Genomic DNA, 18,526 nt, shown 5'->3' with positions numbered 1-18,526 from the left:
TGTGCATGAGTTTTGATGTGCATTTTACCCCAACATTAACATATATTTGCTTTAAAATAAGGCTTGAATAGGGTCGTCTTCACCTGAATTAGTGCATTCTGGTTTTGTTCTTCTGTTCTCAGTTGCATATTGTTCTACTCTGACTGCAGCTGCAACATCCAGAAAATGTTTTCTACAAGCTGAGCGCGAAATTCAAATTTCCATCACAGTTACTCATGTTCATTTCATTTAGGGAAACCTACATTTGGAATCCGGATTAACAATAGATTAATTGTGCAGCCCTACATTCACATACCGTCTTGTTTTCTATTTCACTGTACATGTGTAGCTTTTACTTTGTCCACTCTTATATAGTATGTGTAAGGTAATTGAAATCATATTTGTACTTTTTATGATTTTGAATGTTTCTATCTCTCTCTGGATTATTACCTTTTGCATAATGAGCGACATTTCTCATAAGTAAAATTGTTTTAATATATATTTCAGTTCAAACCATACACTTACAGTTGGGTATTCCTTCTTACCAATGGTCGACAGCATTGTTCTTTCGGTACACTATTTATCTCCTGACTGAAACATCTCCGTAAGTATTCGATGGATGGCCATGTTCTCAAGAGGATAATATTTCCATTTTTTTAAATACATACTTTATTATAATCAAATACATTATGTCAGACTCAGCTGAAGTGCTAATAAATACTTGTTAGTTTTCGAAAAAGATAAACTAAGCTGGTGAACGTAGTTAACATTTGACTTGCAAAACATTAGCCTGTTAGCATGCTTATATTATTAATGAAGAGAGCTGCAGTATATTGTTCTTGATACTTTTTTTAAGTCACTAAACAACTCCAAGAAACAACATCATCAAAAGGCAAAAAACTTGGACCATGCATGGTAACATTTATTACAGACATGCACAATGTACACCACAGAGATGAAGACTGGCACATTCAGTACACTGGAAAAGAAACACAGTAATACATCTGAATGAAAGGAAGGTTTGAACTGTTTTACTGACAGAGCAGAGCTTATTGGCTAGACACTTGGCTGTTAGAGAGTAAACCTAGAGCAGTGAAGTACACGCGTGTTGCCATTTAGGCAACAATGTTATGTCACATGTTTTTAATTGGGTGGTTAACATGGGGAATCTTTGGATTTTGCTGCTTTAGATGGATTGTGGGATTTGTATGTACAACTATGAATTGAAATGGAATTTCTTGAAGCCCATTTCACACAACACATTGTGCTATGTACTGTTAATGTTTGACAGGTTGCTGTTCATCTTTACATTGTGGATGTTTATTTTATTACTTGGTAGATACATTTAATCACTCATCAGTTGAAATCAGCTCGTGTTTCACTTGTTAGAGCCCTTAAAAACAGTTTATACCTTTTTAAAGAAACCTTTCCCGATTTAAATTACACGCACTAAAAATTGAAGCATGAATGCCCAAAGAAGCGCTGTGGATTCATATAAAGCGACACGGTCTTACAGTGATGTTCCCTGTGCTAGTAGCATAAGCCTGTAATGTGTAAATACAACAGTCCTGAGGAGCCACATGGGATAAATGCAGTGACTTCTTTCTGATAAAGTGACACATACAGACAATCAGTCGTGCTTGGGTTTCAAAGACATGTTCTTTAAATGCTATTTGTTGTTACTCAGTCAAACTCTTAGGCCTGTTCATTTACAAAGAATAAATGTGTAAGCCAGTTTGGCATATAACATGCGTACATATTACATATATATTTCCCATATAAATACATTTCATAACAATACAAGAAGCAGAAAAACATTCAGTGGCATATAACAGTCAATGTAAGAATGGAAATTAGGAACTATAACACTATAATGTACAAAGGTAGAACAAGGCACATCTAAAATGGAGTTTAAGGGAATAAGATGAGACAGAACTGAAGCCACTTCATCAGGTTTTGTGGTGAAGATAGGGGGATGTGAAAGGAAAAGAAGGTTTTTGGGGTGTTAGGCATGCGTTTCAGTCTCTGCCAGAGCATGGCAAGGTTCAAGATATTTTGGAGACACAAAGGGGCGAGGGGTGATACACACTCTACAGCGGCTGGACTCACATAACGTACACAAATCACTCTTCATGTGCAAACCTGTCGGCCTCTCTGACTCCTTCAAAAGAAGACACAACTAATAACAGTCAAAACGAAGGCAGGATGTTGGTAATCTACATTAAGGCATGCAATTGGTCTCAACCTTATTTTTTGTTGAAAAAATGATAATAAATAACACAATTTAAAAACGTGTTCCCTGACCCTTTTCACAAACCCTTGAAATTCTACTGATAAAAGGGCTGACGAAGCAGCCATCGTAACACTCTTAACAAACCCAGCACCACTTGGCATACAAACATTTTTATAAAATGTACATCTATTGTATATATATATATGTTCATATATCCATATTTCAAATATATTTGTAGCTGTATATGCTTTGAATGCAAGAGGTTCAGTAAGGAATATATGTGGATTATATGCAGCTGTCTGACGTTTGAAGCCCAAACCCAGAATCAGTTTCTCAAAGGAGCACACAGTTTCTTCTTCACTCTCTCTCAAGCGTTGATCGTCCTCTTCGTTTTAGGAAGTCCATTTTTTCAAGAAACCTTTATGAGTCCTCCAGGCTGCATACAATCATCATTTTCTGTTTCCTCTGTTTTAACCTGAACATTGTTACTTCAGGTTTCTTGTTATTTTTGTCAAGCAATTGTTACTGGATTCTAATGCATGCATCTCTGGATTTTTCTCTGAATGTATTTATTTGTTAACTTGCTTTCGTTAGTTGACAATTTTTTGTGTTGCTTTCTGAGGTCGGTGATGATGTAATTACAATATGGCATGGAGTAAGGAATTGTATTTCTTTTTCTTTTTTTTGGAACGGCTTATCCCCTTTTGTTGCATCCGTGGTTCGACTGTCACGGTAAATGTTTCCTCCTCAGTTTTAGCTTACTGCAAAGGAAAGAAGAAGAGAAGCATGGCATCGTCAGAGAAAGTCTGCTCACACACATTGACAGCTGAAACCCGCCATCAAATTCATCATCTCTTTGACTGGTGCAGCTCAAGTGTGTGAGGCTTAGAGCGGTAAGGTAGCCGCCCTGCTGCAGTCAGCCCTACTACAGTCGCTGCAGTGCTAAATCAATACACACACACACACACACACACACACACATCTCATGCTTGTGTGGTAGTGTCATATATCACGCTGTAACCGTAATGCAGTGGGTATTCTTTGTTATTGAACACTTGGCAAAAGCCCTGTGTGTATCTATTGTATCTGTGAGTAGACACGAGCACATACAAACACTTTCAGCTGATGCAAGATATACTATCATCATAAAATACATGAATACTAATTAGCATACTGAGTTATAGAGGCTTCACCAAACACTGTATGTAAAGATGAATCATTATCCCAAACATAAACTTGCTAATTTTAAAACGTCTCCTTTCTTGTCGTTGTTTCTGTACCTGAAACTGAGACGTAGACCACGATGATGACGACCCCCAGGGCGATGGAGACGATACTGAGCAGACGGGCGAGTCGGCCCAGCCTCCTGGCCCCGTCCATATCCCCCCCCTGTAGGCTGTTTCTGGACTGAGACACACAAAGCACAGGGAGGAGCATTGAATTATAAGGTTGAGCAAGGCTTAGCTATATAGGATGTGACATAATTACAATAACATTCCACATAAGGGTAGAAAGGGTTTTATGAATAAACGTAATTTCTCTCACAAATAGGCGCTGGAGAGGATTATTCCTTAAATGACTTTATTTCATGAATGTAATCAGCTAGCATACCGTAATAAATATATGGAGGAACCTTCAACTATGTACTCTTAATACTTCTTACTCTTAACAGTCTTAATAGTCGTACTACTCTCCTTGTCTAAAATACTCTTATCAGATCAAAAGAAAGCCTTCACACTGAAATGGCTGCAAAGGTTTGTCAAATGTTTACAAAATAATCTGTATGGAGATTGACCTGAACCTTAAAGACTTATATGAGCAAAATGTAAAATAGTGGAACAAATTGACTAAATATGAGACACCTATTACATTGCAAAATGTTCCAAAAAAATATACTATACTGCTAAAGCTGTGCCTTTTTTCATTCATTATGTTGTTCATTTAGGTCTGTGGACAGTTCATCGACTTTCATATTTTCCATATCCACAATGAGTTTCTATAAGTGAGCTTACATTTATTAATACAAGCGATAAGAAACAAAGAAAACCTTTATATTTCTGTCTCACAAATAAAAAGGGGAACCACTCACTTAGCTGAATCAGCATTTACCACATTAACTCTATCAGTAAAACCTCAAAGTAGCCCCGCCACCATCAGCAGGAGAAAGATCCCTCTGCAGGTCAGGAGCCGTACTCTCCTGCAGTTTTCTGAGAGTTACACTTTGAAATATTTATCAGGTGGTTTTCCGTAAACCGGCCAAGTTAATTTAAAGGGGAAATGAAACACAAGCAGTAAAGAAATGTTGACTTGTCCACTTGCTATTGAAATTGAGACATTCATTTATCGTCCAGCTGTTAACGGGGAAATTGTCTTTCAGATTGGCAGATTGGGATTGATGGAAGGATGTGACATGTAGAGCCAATTGCACGGAGTAGGTGAGCGCAGCAGAGTGAAGGGGCTGTATATCAGCGTGATGTTATTTGTATATTGCTTTATGTATGCTGCGGATATGAAGACAGGTTGATTTGTGTGTGTGTGTGTGTGTGTGTGTGTGTGTGTGTGTGTGTGTGTGTGTGTGTGTGTGTGTGTGTGTGTGTGTGTGTGTGTGTGTGTGTGTGTGTGTGTGTGTGTGTGTGTGTGTGTGTGTGTGTGTGAGAGAAGCATGACGGATATGAGTCCTGCATGCCGGTGTACTGCGCTCATGTGCCAAAGTCCCAAAACAAGAAATCTTTCAGCGATGATGTCACTTTCTTCTCATCAACATTAGATGCTGCTTTTAATATGTGATACTGTTCGAACATATTGCTGTGCATGATGGCACAAACAAGGACCAATATAAGGCAATCACACACACCAAAACAATATATGACTTTGCAATGGTTTGGTTCTAGACATTGATTTTGTTCTGAAAAACGAAAAGATTTACTTTATTTAATCATTTATTTAAGATATTATTTGACATTATCTTGTCTTTCAAATATTTTACAAAGTCTTTACTCCTTTTATACTTGTGTTACTTTCTGAAAAGTGTGTAGTTTTAAATACACATTTGAAGGAGACATTAGAGCCGATCTTCCCTTGGAAGGATATGACAGCACTGTTAGACAAGTTTGTTTATTATGGTAAACATGGGCGCTGTCATTTTTTACATGTCAAATTCAACCAGCCATTGTATACACTCATTAGCTCAACAAATGTGTATTAATCCATGGCTGAAAATAGTCCCAATTTAGTCAAATCAAAACTACAGTGCTCAGCTGTTTGAGGTAATAACTGAGCCCCCCTAGAGACACGGAAAATATAAAGTTTGTGGTTGACCCTCTGTTTAAAATGAGTGTTACAGACAGGACAAGGACATCAAGCGTATGAAAGACTAAAATACAATATATGGTTTGGATCATGTATTGTGATTGGTTTACTAGGAGAAATATATACAATGACTAGATTTGGCCTCTGTTTGATTTCATCCATTGACATTATACTAGGTGAAGAGATTACAATAGTAATGGAGCTAGAAAACCTAAAATAATATAATAAGAACAATGCATAGCCCGTCCCACCTTACCACACATATAGTGGCCCAATTCCAATCCACCCCCTACACCTACACACTACCCCTCCGTTTGCCACATTAAGTGCTGTTCCAAACCAACGAGTGTGGAGGGGGAGTGGGTTATCAAGCCCTCAAACAGCGAGTCTGCATCTGTGCTGACTTCACCTGCTGCCCTACCTGACCGGAGTCAACGCTGTGTGGGTCCGTCAGGAAACAAGCCGTATACAAACAGTTCCTGCAAACATCCACTGATAAACTGCGATGTTAACAACCTCATGATAACCTCATATTTTTTTAACGTAGGATCGTATACCTGTGTTTAGTCTAGAAAAAGGTAAATGTGTGCATTTTATTATAAAGTTGTGTATATTTACAGACTGTTGCAAAAACTAAGAAGACACAATTAAAGATGTTTGGAGTTTTATTTGAGTTATTAATTAGATTTTTTGTCAAAGAGATGCTGATTTGAAACCGTTGTTACATACAGGTACGGCATTTCCTGTTTCTGCCGGAGAGAGGGGAGGCCGTCCCAAAGCTTGCCGCTGTATTTACTGCCTCCATCTGACAGGAGGGAGCCTCGTTGAGCTGCGAGTGTCACTCCGCCACGGAGTGGCAGTGGGCAGGGTGTGATTTGGAATTGGGCCATATAGAATGACAGCTAATGGCCGAACAGAGGCATGTTTCTATCAGCACTCAGCAAGGATTATAGGTTGTACTGAGCAAAGGAACAACTTCATTGGACACTGGAGAGTAGGCAAAGCGTTGCAGGGTCTGATGAATGACGCAGAAGATGGCTTCTAGCTAAGAGGCGTTTGGTTTTTCCCACAATAAAAGGGAAGATCATTTATCTGGTCGATGCATTCCACTTCCTGTTGTCTGTCTCTGGTTGTGTGACTAATGTCATCCATCATGCAGAGTGAAAACACTGCAATGTTGTTGATTGCATTTGAATGGCACCGAGCGTCTTTATGACAAACATTTAAATTCTAAAAGACAACCGACCCTCCTTTTATTCCAGCACTGCCAGCATCTTTTAATCAGATGACGTGCCACGCCAGGAGGTAAAAACTGTCTAGGAATGCATTTGTGAACAAATTAGGGAAGTAATGCAGTGGTCCGTCCTCTCAGTAGATTGTAATCCAGAGCAGTTTGTTCACAGTACCAGCGTGTGAGAGTCAACCTGGGTCAGCTTCCCTGTGTGGGGTCGCTTTAACTACTTTTTGAGTCCATGCTCCGGTAAATTGAGACTGTTCTGAGGTCAGACTCGGGGGAATACAAAGTGTCAATCATACTCTCTGTTAAACAAGAGCAAATATAGAAAGGGAAGGGAACACATCTTTAAAGTTTTAATTCAAACCTCCCATGTCATTTCTCATGGAACACTTTTACTTTTGAAGCCTGATGAAAACTCTAGGAGCTGTCCGTGGTGCTGCATTTCTTCATTTTTATACTGTGCGAAGTACAGCAGGTCCTCTCTTTCCTCTCATCTATATTAAATTACACCACTAGATGTCTGCTGGGTGCTCCATAAAAAGGTATTGTATTAAATTGAATCATTACCACCCATATCCTCCTTTTTGGAGGACAAAATGGCCAAAATGTCCTATTAGAGCTAATTCTGTATAAAGAATGACTGTATGAACGTTTGCCTCTTACATTACCCTCAAATGATGTTAGTTTCTTTAATTTAAAACTATTGTTTTAAAGTCATAGCAAGGACAAAACAGAGAGAGAAGTTGCACTAGAGAGGACGTTACATGAAGGGAAGACGAGGTAAAACTATATTACAGTGGAAACAAAAGCCTGAGCTAAGGTGTTTTTGTAATCTAGTAAACAATATTTCTTCCTTTGTTTAGTTTTTGACCAAAACAATGCAATTTAAATCAGAATACGGTGTATGTGTCTGCAGCCGATCGGTCAATACTGAGGGTGCAGAATTGGGGTTGCCTTAGTAAGATTACACTGCAAAGAGAGAGAGACCCCCTCATAATCCTCTCACTCCCATGAGCCTCTCTGTCTCCAGACTGTTTCGGTCTAGTTAGATCCCACAATGCACTCTGTGCAGGTGGTGCAACCCTGGGGGGCTTATTTAAAGGGGACCTGTCATGCAAAATGCACTTTTGTACGTCTTTTATACATGAATATGTGTCCCCGGTGTTCCAGGGAACTCACCAAGTGTCATAAAACACAACCCTCTCTATTTTCCTCCATACCCAAATCTCTAAAAAAGGGGCTGCAACGGATCTGATAAAAACTGATCCAGATTTGAACACTGTCCTGATGTCAGGACGGTGGCGCTACGGCTATTGTGCCAACTCTCCACCTATCAGGGGAATGTGGGGTTGGGCCACGGCCGGCCATTGCCGCTCGAAAGCGCTGGAGACGCTGTAGTACATATGCCAGGCCTGTAAGTGGCGCTGTAGTCTGCCACAAAAGCAGCGAAGAAGACTTCCCTTGCATGGTTGCCATGGTTGCCCTTCTGTTTATTCTCCTCTGTGGCTCTTTTTCTCCCTCCCCGAGGCAAGCGTTTGCGCCTCCTGCTTTAAAACAAATGAATAATGACTCTATATAATCATATGTAAGAGATAATGTGCAGCGACGCGGTCATTATGGGGAAAAGAACACCTTCATGCCGATCTATGAAGAATGTTGCTGCACATTATCCCGCTTATTACATGGCCACATTCTCAACAAAGTAACAATATGACTCCCAATATTAATTGAAATGCTTTTATGGATTTAGAAAATGATTTTATTGATTTAAAAAATAGTTGTATGTATTTATTTAAATTGACATGCATCCACTAAGAAAAATAGTCCATTGTTACTGTTTGAACTAACGTAGCAACGGCAGGCACTGCTTCGATAGTGTTTTTGAGGAGCTTTTTGATCACAGATTTGAAAACATCGTTGCTTGCTTTAAAAGTAGAACAATTCATTATGTCAAACCTTGGAAAGTATCTAGATATCCCTGCCCTAATGCCAAAGTAACTGCCAACACCCCTCTCCTGCAGGGGGGCATGGTCAGCTGCAGCTCACAGAATCAGCCCCCTGCAAAAACAGGGCTGGAAAGAGCAAATAGAGCGAAATGAGGCATGGCTAAAATGCAGGATCTGTTTGGTATTTTGAAAAGATATATATATTTATATACTTTATATAGGTATGGCCCTACAATATATGTTTCAAATATAGCATGATAAGTCCACTTTAAATAAAGTGCTGCTGACCAGGGAAGTACTCTTAAATAAGTACAGGATTAAAAACGTTTGTGAAAATATTAACTTTTTAGTAACCTTTATTATTTATAAGAAACATTATTCAATTGGCTTTAATTCAAATGCCTCTGGAGAAAGTGATTAGATGTTTTATTGGCGAAAAACTATTAAATTAAAGGGGTTAATTCTAACTTCAAAAACTTAAAATGTAAATCTTAAAAGGTAAATCAATGCACAGTCAGTCTGGGCTCCTGACAGTTACATAAGAGATCCTCTCTCTCTCACATAGGGACACACTTCTAACTTCCAGGACTGCAGTGTGAAGCTATCGTGCAAACACAGTCCCAGTGGAGCCTGTATTGATCACAGAGAAAAGCAACATCAGCACCTTTAATCAATGGAAGCTCCTTTCAGAATACACTGTCCATTTAGCCTGCTTAGAGACGAAACATTAATTAAGGTAGATTACAAATATAATTTTATTTTACATCCATGACACATTGGAACGTAAAATAAACAAAAAATAATTTAAAGCAAGCTCCTGTGTCAGCATCTGGGCAATAATACACCCTGCATTGTTTGATGTATGCTTCGAGGGTGATACATGTATTTGTGTGTGTGTGTGTGCGTGTGTGTGTGTGTAGCACAATGAGCACTGGACAAAACACTTTGAGGGTAGAATTTCCCATTCAGAAAACAAATATGAGCAGGCTCACTCTCACTTTGAATCAATAAAGACATTTATCAGCTGAGGGAACCTCCCACTAACTAAGCACACACACACACACACACACACACACACACACGTTTGGTAGAGGAAGGTGGAGGCTCAGTCAGTAAGTGCTCCCTCTCTCTTGTCATTAATAATGGAGTGTCAGCAGCAGCCTGGTGGAGAGAGATAGTGTATAACCAGGAGCTGGTGTGCAGTTATGTCTGTTAGACTGGCACTTTGGCTACAAATAAAATGGTTTGTTTGCATTCATTTTTTTGTTTATGTTGTTCTTTTTGAAAGTGTTTTCCCCATTTTTTTGGGAAAATAATATTTTTTTTCAAAATTATTAGCTGTTTTTTAAACCTAAAAGAGAGAGGAAAAGACTGTTGGTTGGTCCGGTTGAGTGTCAGAAGCACCACGGCCTCCAGGGGCCGCTAAGCAGGGCTTTTAGACTCCGCCTTGTTACACTTGAATCTCCATTACATTTGCAAACCACTCAATGCGGTCAGATGATCAAATCTGTCAGACCCGTGATGGCACCGCTCTCATTCTTAGGGCTATAAAATGCATTTTCTAGTTGCTGCTGCAGCTCATACATTTGAATTGTATTTATATATTGGTCAGCTTGCGAAACGCAATTCAAATGAGGCAGAAAGGACTGCTAAGTGTTTGCAGTCCTAAAACACAGGTCCATAATGGTGCATGCCTTATTCCATTTAGCACAAATGACACTGTTTAAATAGATAACCAGGGGTCAAATTGCACAATTTAGTATTATGTTCTGTATTGTTATCAGGATTAACATAGCATGTTGCTATGCTATTAGTGATGTTATTGTCAGAACAAAATGAGATGATCATAATTCAGTAGATCTACAGTGCTGGCTGTGCTGTGCAGTGAGGCGGGAACACATTGGTAACCTAATATATATCAGATTGATACAGGAAAAGGAAGCTGAAATTACGAGATGGTTTGTCCGGACCATCAGAGTACAGTTACATTACATCCATGTTTGTACTAAACACAAACACATACCGCTGTCATTAGTGTGTCATTAGTATATCATTAGTTTTGCTTGTCTTAAATTAAACACTAAAGAATTGGATAAACATTTTGATGGCGCTAAACAAAAAGTCAAAGTATCCTCAGAGACATTCATCCGAAGTGTGTGAATCAAATGTAATGGTAAAATATTATTTGACTGACAACCAGTAGCATTCAAAAGGGCATGTAGGATTGATATGCACCTAATAAATGTAACATGGAAAAATATGTTTCATATAAATTATAAAAGAATAGTTAAACAGTACAATGAGGTGAAGTTGTACCCATAAGCTTTGGGTATACAACTTTACTTTTTTATGCGATAAATTACATTGATAACAATGCTAACGAAATGAAAGAAATGAGAGAATATGATGAACAGAAGGATGTGTACTATCATATCCTCTGCAACTCAGAGTGCCCCAAGATGGATGGCGCACAAATGCCATCACTTGTAGCCATAACATGACGCAGTTAGCTTTCAATACATCCTTTTTTATCCACTTTGGAATGACGATATCATTATGTGCCCAGATTTAACTTTGGGTTTCTCTCTGCAAGCCTCTGATAGGCTTTATACAATTGCCAACAACAGGATAAAGGGCTCTCCCACTATATCTGCAGTATTAGATTGCTAATAAGAAGTAATTTACCTATGCACATGCGCGCACACACACACATATGTGCGCGCACACACACACACACACACACACACACACACACACACACACACACACACACACACACACACACACACACACACACACACACACACACACACACACACACACACTCATCCAGTGCAGCATTGCGAGTCCATATTTCACAGGCAAATCTGCCGAGCGTGCAATAAGGCTCCTGCAGTTTGCTCCTTCCCATTACTGGGATAGGCCGGTCTGAGTAGTAACAACCTATTACCGCTGCCTCTCCAATCCCCATAATTGACTGCACATCTTCCATGTTTGCCAGCCACAAACCCTCCTCCACCAGAGCATCTGTCAGAGATCTGTGGTGGCAGCCAGCTGGAGGTTGGCTTTTTGGCGGGACTGCTGCTGGACGATGATGGATGGAGATTTTGGCAGTCCTGTTGTTGGCAATGCACCATCTGCCAGTATTGAAATATGCTGAGTCCGTTTACAAGGCGAAATGAGACCTCAACAGATTTTACTTTAATTAAAGTTTTAAAGATTTGGGCCTTTTACAAGATGAAAACGCTGATATTGTCTTATTGTTCTCGGTTATCACTTCTACAATAAATGTTTTGCTCGCTGTGTTTTGCTTCAGCGAAGCCTCATAAAAGTGAATTGAAAAATGCAGGAATTTTAAAATGCAGTTTTCTTAATGTGCACACACAAGATTATATCTTCCCCACCATTAAAACGTCATTTGGCAGTGCATGTTAAAATTGCATTCATTGATTTTCTTTGGCCACTTAGGGACAGCGCGCCAGTTTGAAACACAACACGAACAAATGATCGCCATATTAAGTTGCCATGGCGAACATCTTAGCAAACAATTGCCTATTTTCACACACTTATAGTAGCAATATTTGCGATGATTTCAGACCCTGTTTTTGTCCCCTTAATGAATGTTAGTCCAATAATCTCACTGTTTTTACTAACGTCTGAGGAAAACACTTTGATCTTCAGCTGTTAAATGCTCCATATATTCTTCAGAAAGTAGCTTTTGTTTGCTGGGTAGGTGAACATTGGATTTAAAAGAGCATTTTTGCTAAAATGTGCGGTCTGCTGCTGAAAGCAGGGTGGATGACGGTGAAGGTGGGAATTTAGGAAATTATCCAAAATAGACTAAAAGGCTTTTTAGAGCTGTCGGGAATCTGATGTCAGAGTTGGGTGATCATTATTGGTCGGTTCATCACTACAAATGAGCCTTTTTTGTATTTCACATTGCCATTTGATTGGTTATAATTATATAAAATATTGATTTGTGCAGGCTTACGGTTATATTTAGGTTTGCATGCTGTGCTCTGACAACTTCAACAAGATAAGGTTTTAAATTAAAACATCCATTGATCTGGTTATCCCAGTTCAATGGATGGCAGCTTAGAAAGAAAATATATTGATTATTTTTTTATTTCTCTGTTTACAATCTCCTGATGTCTGTGCAGTATCCTCATCTCCCCATTTTAATCCCATTTTAACAGCAGTTGAGCAGTTTCCTTTTTTCTCTCTTCAACTTTCCAGAAGTATCCATTTCACGTGTGAGAGGATATTAGCACTTAGTCTTGAGCTTGCACTCTAGGTCTTCATCGTGCAGTGTGGTATCAACCACATTACTTTTTGATTCATTGGTTCGTAGTGCCTGTTGTAAAACCTCTGCTTTCCTGCTCTGACTCACTTGCACTTACTGTATCTTACATATCTGTGGTATCTGATTAGATTCTTTCCTAATCCAGTGATAGGAACTACTTTATAGGCATTTGCTGTATCTCTCACACCCATATGTCCTTGTAGGTACAAATGTTTTGGTCTCCTTTTGAGGCATGTATCCCCTTTCCATACCCTCAGGAAAGAGAGATGATGTTGATTGCTGCCACAGAGCTGGCTAACTGCTGCAATCTGCCCTCTGCAGAGAAACGAAATAGACTTCTCTCGCCTTCTATCGAGTTAGTGGCCAGCTCCAGTTTCTCCCTCCTTCACTTTCCTTTCTTTTGCCCTCTGTCAAAGCCTTGCTCTCTATCTCCATCTCTCTCTCTCACACACTCTCCATGCCATTAGCAAGCGGCTGACTTGTGAATGTCAGTGGGATCATGGTGATGGCTTGGGGAAGTACAGGCTGTCTCGTGGATACTGCCTGATATTCCCTTTGGTGTGTGGTGCACAGGAATGATATTACAGAACTAATGGGTCTACTGCTTTGTCTTTGCCTTGTTTCTCTGTGGATCTGAGTGCTGGCTGCTGTACAGCGTCAGAAGTGAAGTACGCTGGAAACACAAATTGCTGTGCCAATAGAAACTAATCTGCCATCAGCCAACATGAGTTAAAATCCTGACACAACAGAGTAACATCTGATACCATGAATACAACTACCGGTGAAACCCTGCATGACACATGCCATGCTGTGTAAAATATATTGTTTATCTGTACTGCTCGGTTACAGTAATCTTTATCTTGTTTCCTGGCTCAAACACACAAGAGGTTCAGTGATGGAAGAGTATTTAAAATAAAGTTGTCCAATGTTGTCAACATTTTACTTAAAGGTATGTATTTGTATATGATTAAGGGGGATCCATTGGCAGGGAATATAGTATCATGTTTCTACAGTAGCCAAGAACATAAAAACCAAACATCGTATACGGACAGGGCCGTTAATATTTTTACGTTGATGTGAAAGCTTGCAATTGGTAGCATGAATGATTTAACAAAGCAATACAAGGCCACCTAGGTTCTACAAAGCCAGAAGGGTGGACTCTGGACTCATCCCTTTAAGAAAAATGATGTTATTATAATCAGGATAATGTTCTTAAAAAAACTGAATGCACAATTAAACTCCTCACTGTGCTTTTTGTTTCCCTCAAATTTCATCAATAGATGTCTCATGATGACAACAATCAAGATTTGGGAAACTCCTTAACATATGTAACACTGCCTCTGTGGGCCACTCTCCCTTCATTAGCTGCATTGATGGAGAGACACCATGAACTGGTTCTAATATTCTGTCTAAAACTAAAATGGAAAGTTAAATAAAGTGCTCCTGCCTTAATGTTTTAGAGAAACTCAATCAATTTCTCCAGTAAATCAATTATAATGAAGTAGAATTTGGAAAGTAAAGTATTGCATAAAGACTGTAAATGTAGAAGGATAAGAGTTTCAACCTTAAAATGTTTTAAAAATAAAACCCAACTCTAACCATTAGCAATAGATTCTCATGTTGGTGTAAATTCTTTGTGCAGGTGAAATAATACTAGGTGCTTCAATAGATTTTACAATACAGGAAACATTGCGTAAAACTTTGTGGGAACAAACATTCAGTTTAAAATTAAGTAAACAATTCAAACACAAACACACCAGACGTCTAATAAAGACAAACAGCCTTTGGGTGATGCAGCAGGGGATTTTACCCTGATGTACAGTTCCAGGGCCGAGTAGATGAGCACCTGATGCCAGGATTTCGTGGTGTCAGTCAGCTTAAGACCTTTTACTGAAGATTAAGGAAATAACAAATTGAAAGGTGGCAGATTACTGACCTGCCAGTCCCAGGGAGGTTCTTGCTGTGTCACGCTATCTGAGTGTCTGTGTAACGATCCTTAGGAATGTCATCGGTTTGTGTACTGCTCTTTTGTGTGCAGTAAACACATTCAGTGCAATGTTATAATAAATGATTGATCTTCTCATTTTAAGTTATGTCTTACCTAATCAAAATAAATATTGAGCAGTTATTATCCAATCAAACCTTCACATTTTGTATTGTCAGTTGTCACATGCCTTTAACAGCTTTTGTAGGAGCTTACTCTAGCAGGATGTTTCATTGCATCAAGCATTATTGGAAGATAAAGTGTCACCTTTTATTAATGTGTATTTAGCGCTGCTGCCATATCACTGGTATATTGCTGCATAAGCGATGAGTTTTTATTGATGTGTGAAAAGTGATGCCAGGGTCACCATCATTGAGGTATAGCCATTCTTCATTCCGTTGCACCTGCGCTGTAGTTTTTTTACACATTTCTTGTCACGTCACACTTGACCTTCACACTGTTTTTGCACTTTTACACATCAAAAATCAACTAAGCCCAGCTGTATCTCCCTCTGGTAACTGGGGCATTCCCTGACTATTTAATTGGCTGATTGAAATAAACTACACTCTCTCACAGCCTTCAACAGCAAGTCCACCATTTTAACTGCAGACCTCTCACCACTGCAGAGGGTGACAACAGAGAAGTGTCAGCTTTCAGTTTCAACAGTGGAGTTCCCTCTACATAGATTGTAAAACTCAATTACATGTGCAATGTGAATTTGAAGAAGACAAGCAGTCCATAGGCGGTTTTTAAAAGTGTTTGTTGAAGACCCACTGAGGACTGTGTCCCCTGAATATTGATTGAAGAGTACGAAACCTTAGCAGCATATCAAGCATCTGTGACTGCCCTGTGTCGCTTCAGTGTCTAGATGCAACGTGTATCAGCATTTTCTGCATCCTGAAACTTTCAGGGAGAAGATGAATCAAGTGTCAGCGCCTCTAAACCAGAACAAGCAGCAAACACTGGAAAGGTAATGACGCACTGAGATCTAGGTATAGGTGTGTGTGTGTGTGTGTGTCTAGTCAACCATGACATTAAGAGTTTGTAAGGGACCTCTCAATGAAAAATGCCAATCCTGGAGAAATTGTATTATATTCAGATACGTCAATGCGCTGAATAGATCTGTTCTGCAGATTTAGTTTCTGTGGAATTGCTTGGAAATAATTATAATTGTATTACTTTTTTATTTCTTAATTTTTTATTAAACGTGACCCTCAAGTGATAACAATTACATGTTTACACTTAAACCCTGACCTGTCGCAGGCCACTGTGGATTGGAATCATGAAAATGAATCACTTACCATTTCATATTAATTTGTCGTGATTTATCCAACAGCTTGTCATTCCCCTATTTTCTTTCCCAATATTTCCTGCCCCTCAAATGCTTAAAACATGACAGAAAAGGTTAATGGATATATTTCTTGATCTGCTGGTATAATTTGAAAGGAATATTCCCTGTCAAAGACCATTATCTCCCTGAATATTAGAGAGATATTATCTTCGTCCAAAATATCATTGTCACTTTCCGAACAAGTCCAGAATTAAATGTAGACAAAATAGCAGCTTTGGAAATCATAGAAGACAATCAATAGATAACTGATATCTGTAAAATATAGACTACCTTTTTTGGAACAGACCCTGTTTGTCAACAATATGTTCACATTTGGAGCCACATTTGGTCCACCAGAAATTACATGAATAGGCCCTGAACTTTATGAAAATACATGTTTTTTTTTATATATTATTATTATGTTATAAAGAAGCTCTCTTATTTATGTTCTAAATAAACTGAGATATTGATGTTAATATTCCACACATTAATCTTTGCTGCTCCACTTTGCTGTTGTATACTTTCTGTTGTAGATTCCTTCAGAGACAGTTTAGTAATGTGATACTCACCATGATGGAGTACACCAGTGCCACGATGCTGACGGGCCACACGGGGCAGAAGCAGGACAAGATAACGAGGATGAGGTAATCCTTGGGCTTCGGGGTCTCCTGCACGGTCGCGTTCCCGGTGGAGGAGCGGCTCAGGCTGGCCTTGGAGGGGGAGAGGGGGGCGGAGGCACCCAGTTGCCCGGCGGAGCCTGACCTCACCGACACACTGTGGCCGTTCTGGTCGGCCTCCTGGCCCTTGTCAGTGTCCATGTTGACGGTGAAGGAGGTGGACATCTTCATCCCATGTCCCGCTGGCTCGGTGGTCAGCGCGAGGAGTTTCTCAGTCTCGTGGGGATGTTCAGGCTGCGTGCCTCCTCCCAAGTTGGACTTCAGGAAGTCGGTGTCCGTGTTGATGGCCATGTTCAAAAGTCAATTGTATCAATTAAGATCAGAAAAAAGGGAATTGAGTTTAAAAGTGGTTTAATTAGTTACAAGCTGGGATGCACCTACATGCCATTACAGCTGAAGCAATAGGCCTATTTAATTTGAGTGAGGTTAAACAAACTGAGGTATGGGTGGGTGCAAATTAGATTATTTGAAAGGTGCTTTAAAAAGGTTAAAGTAGATCAACCCGGCTAAAAGAAAGTAATAAAATCAGAAAGGAGATGTGGGATTCCTGCAGATATCATTCTTCCTCTTGAATCACTTTCCGTCACCTTCCTTCACTTCCACTGTGTGGCTCATTTCCGAAGGGCCTCAGATCAGAAAAACTCCCGTCTTCTTATACATCCAAGGAGGAACAGTTCAGACAGATGAGTTTTCCGCCTTGATCCAGTCCCAGTACTTTCCTTTAAGTCTGTTATTTGAAAAGTAGAAACACGCCTCTCTTTCCTTTTCTTTACGCAGAAGGATGGGGGTGAAGGGTCTCTTTCAAAGCCACTTTCTTATCCTCTCCTCCTCTGTCTCAACGACGCAGCAGCACAGCGACTGTACTCAATTTGGGACCATGTCAAGTCACCCATACTGAAACACATAACTTCCGGCGACGAAACACAAAATAAAACACCAGCCATGAATATACAGTAAACTAAAACATAATTAACACACATCGACTCATATATTTTTGGAAGTAAAACAATGCAAAAATGAAATAACGAGTTAACAACGTCATCGAGGATTGCAACGTTATCTCACTTACCTTAATTAACCACGTGTTAAAAGCAACTGCACAACACCGGCCAGCACCCTAAAGTGGCCAAAATCAAACACACAGGTGCACGCTGTTCTTCCAAACATGCTAGGTGCTGTGCTTATGCTAATGTCGGATCCTTGCAGAGAAATTTCCATCTTCAGTGAGGTGTGTGGAGCTTTGTGCTGCTGTGATCAGCTCAACAAGTTTGAAAACTGTGGACTATTAAACGAGCAGAGAAGTTGAACCTGCAGCAGATTGAGCAGATTGACTTCCCCATACATAAGACTATGGTGAGTACAACAAACAAACTTACTCGTGTGTTTCACTAAAAGTTGTAGGCCTACACCTGTGCAGCTCTTTTTGCTTGAATGTATGTTTTCTGGCTGTACTGTGGTCATTTAATCGTTAACCTCTGTGTTGTTGCTATGGTGGTGTTTTATTTTGCTGCAAATAAAAGTCAAATGA

At 39.6% G+C, this 18,526-nt stretch overlaps 1 protein-coding gene across 1 annotated transcript; it reads right to left on the bottom strand.

Annotated features, from left to right (window-relative positions):
- Positions 1–1,281: 1,281 nt before the first annotated feature.
- On the bottom strand, positions 1,282–17,815 carry trarg1a (trafficking regulator of GLUT4 (SLC2A4) 1a). Its single transcript, XM_034225430.1, has 3 exons — positions 16,891–17,815; positions 3,493–3,619; positions 1,282–2,973 (listed from the first exon to the last, which is right to left on the bottom strand). The coding sequence occupies exons 1-3, from the start codon at positions 17,287–17,289 to the stop codon at positions 2,966–2,968; spliced, it is 534 nt and encodes a 177-aa protein (XP_034081321.1). The 5' UTR covers positions 17,290–17,815; the 3' UTR covers positions 1,282–2,965.
- Between the last annotated feature and the right edge of the window lie 711 nt (positions 17,816–18,526).

The sequence above is a fragment of the Gymnodraco acuticeps genome, unplaced genomic scaffold (assembly GCF_902827175.1).
Source record: "Gymnodraco acuticeps unplaced genomic scaffold, fGymAcu1.1, whole genome shotgun sequence".
NCBI classification, from domain to species: domain Eukaryota; kingdom Metazoa; phylum Chordata; class Actinopteri; order Perciformes; family Bathydraconidae; genus Gymnodraco; species Gymnodraco acuticeps.
Note: the sequence above shows the minus strand (reverse complement) of the source record. Positions and strands in the feature narration are given on the sequence as shown.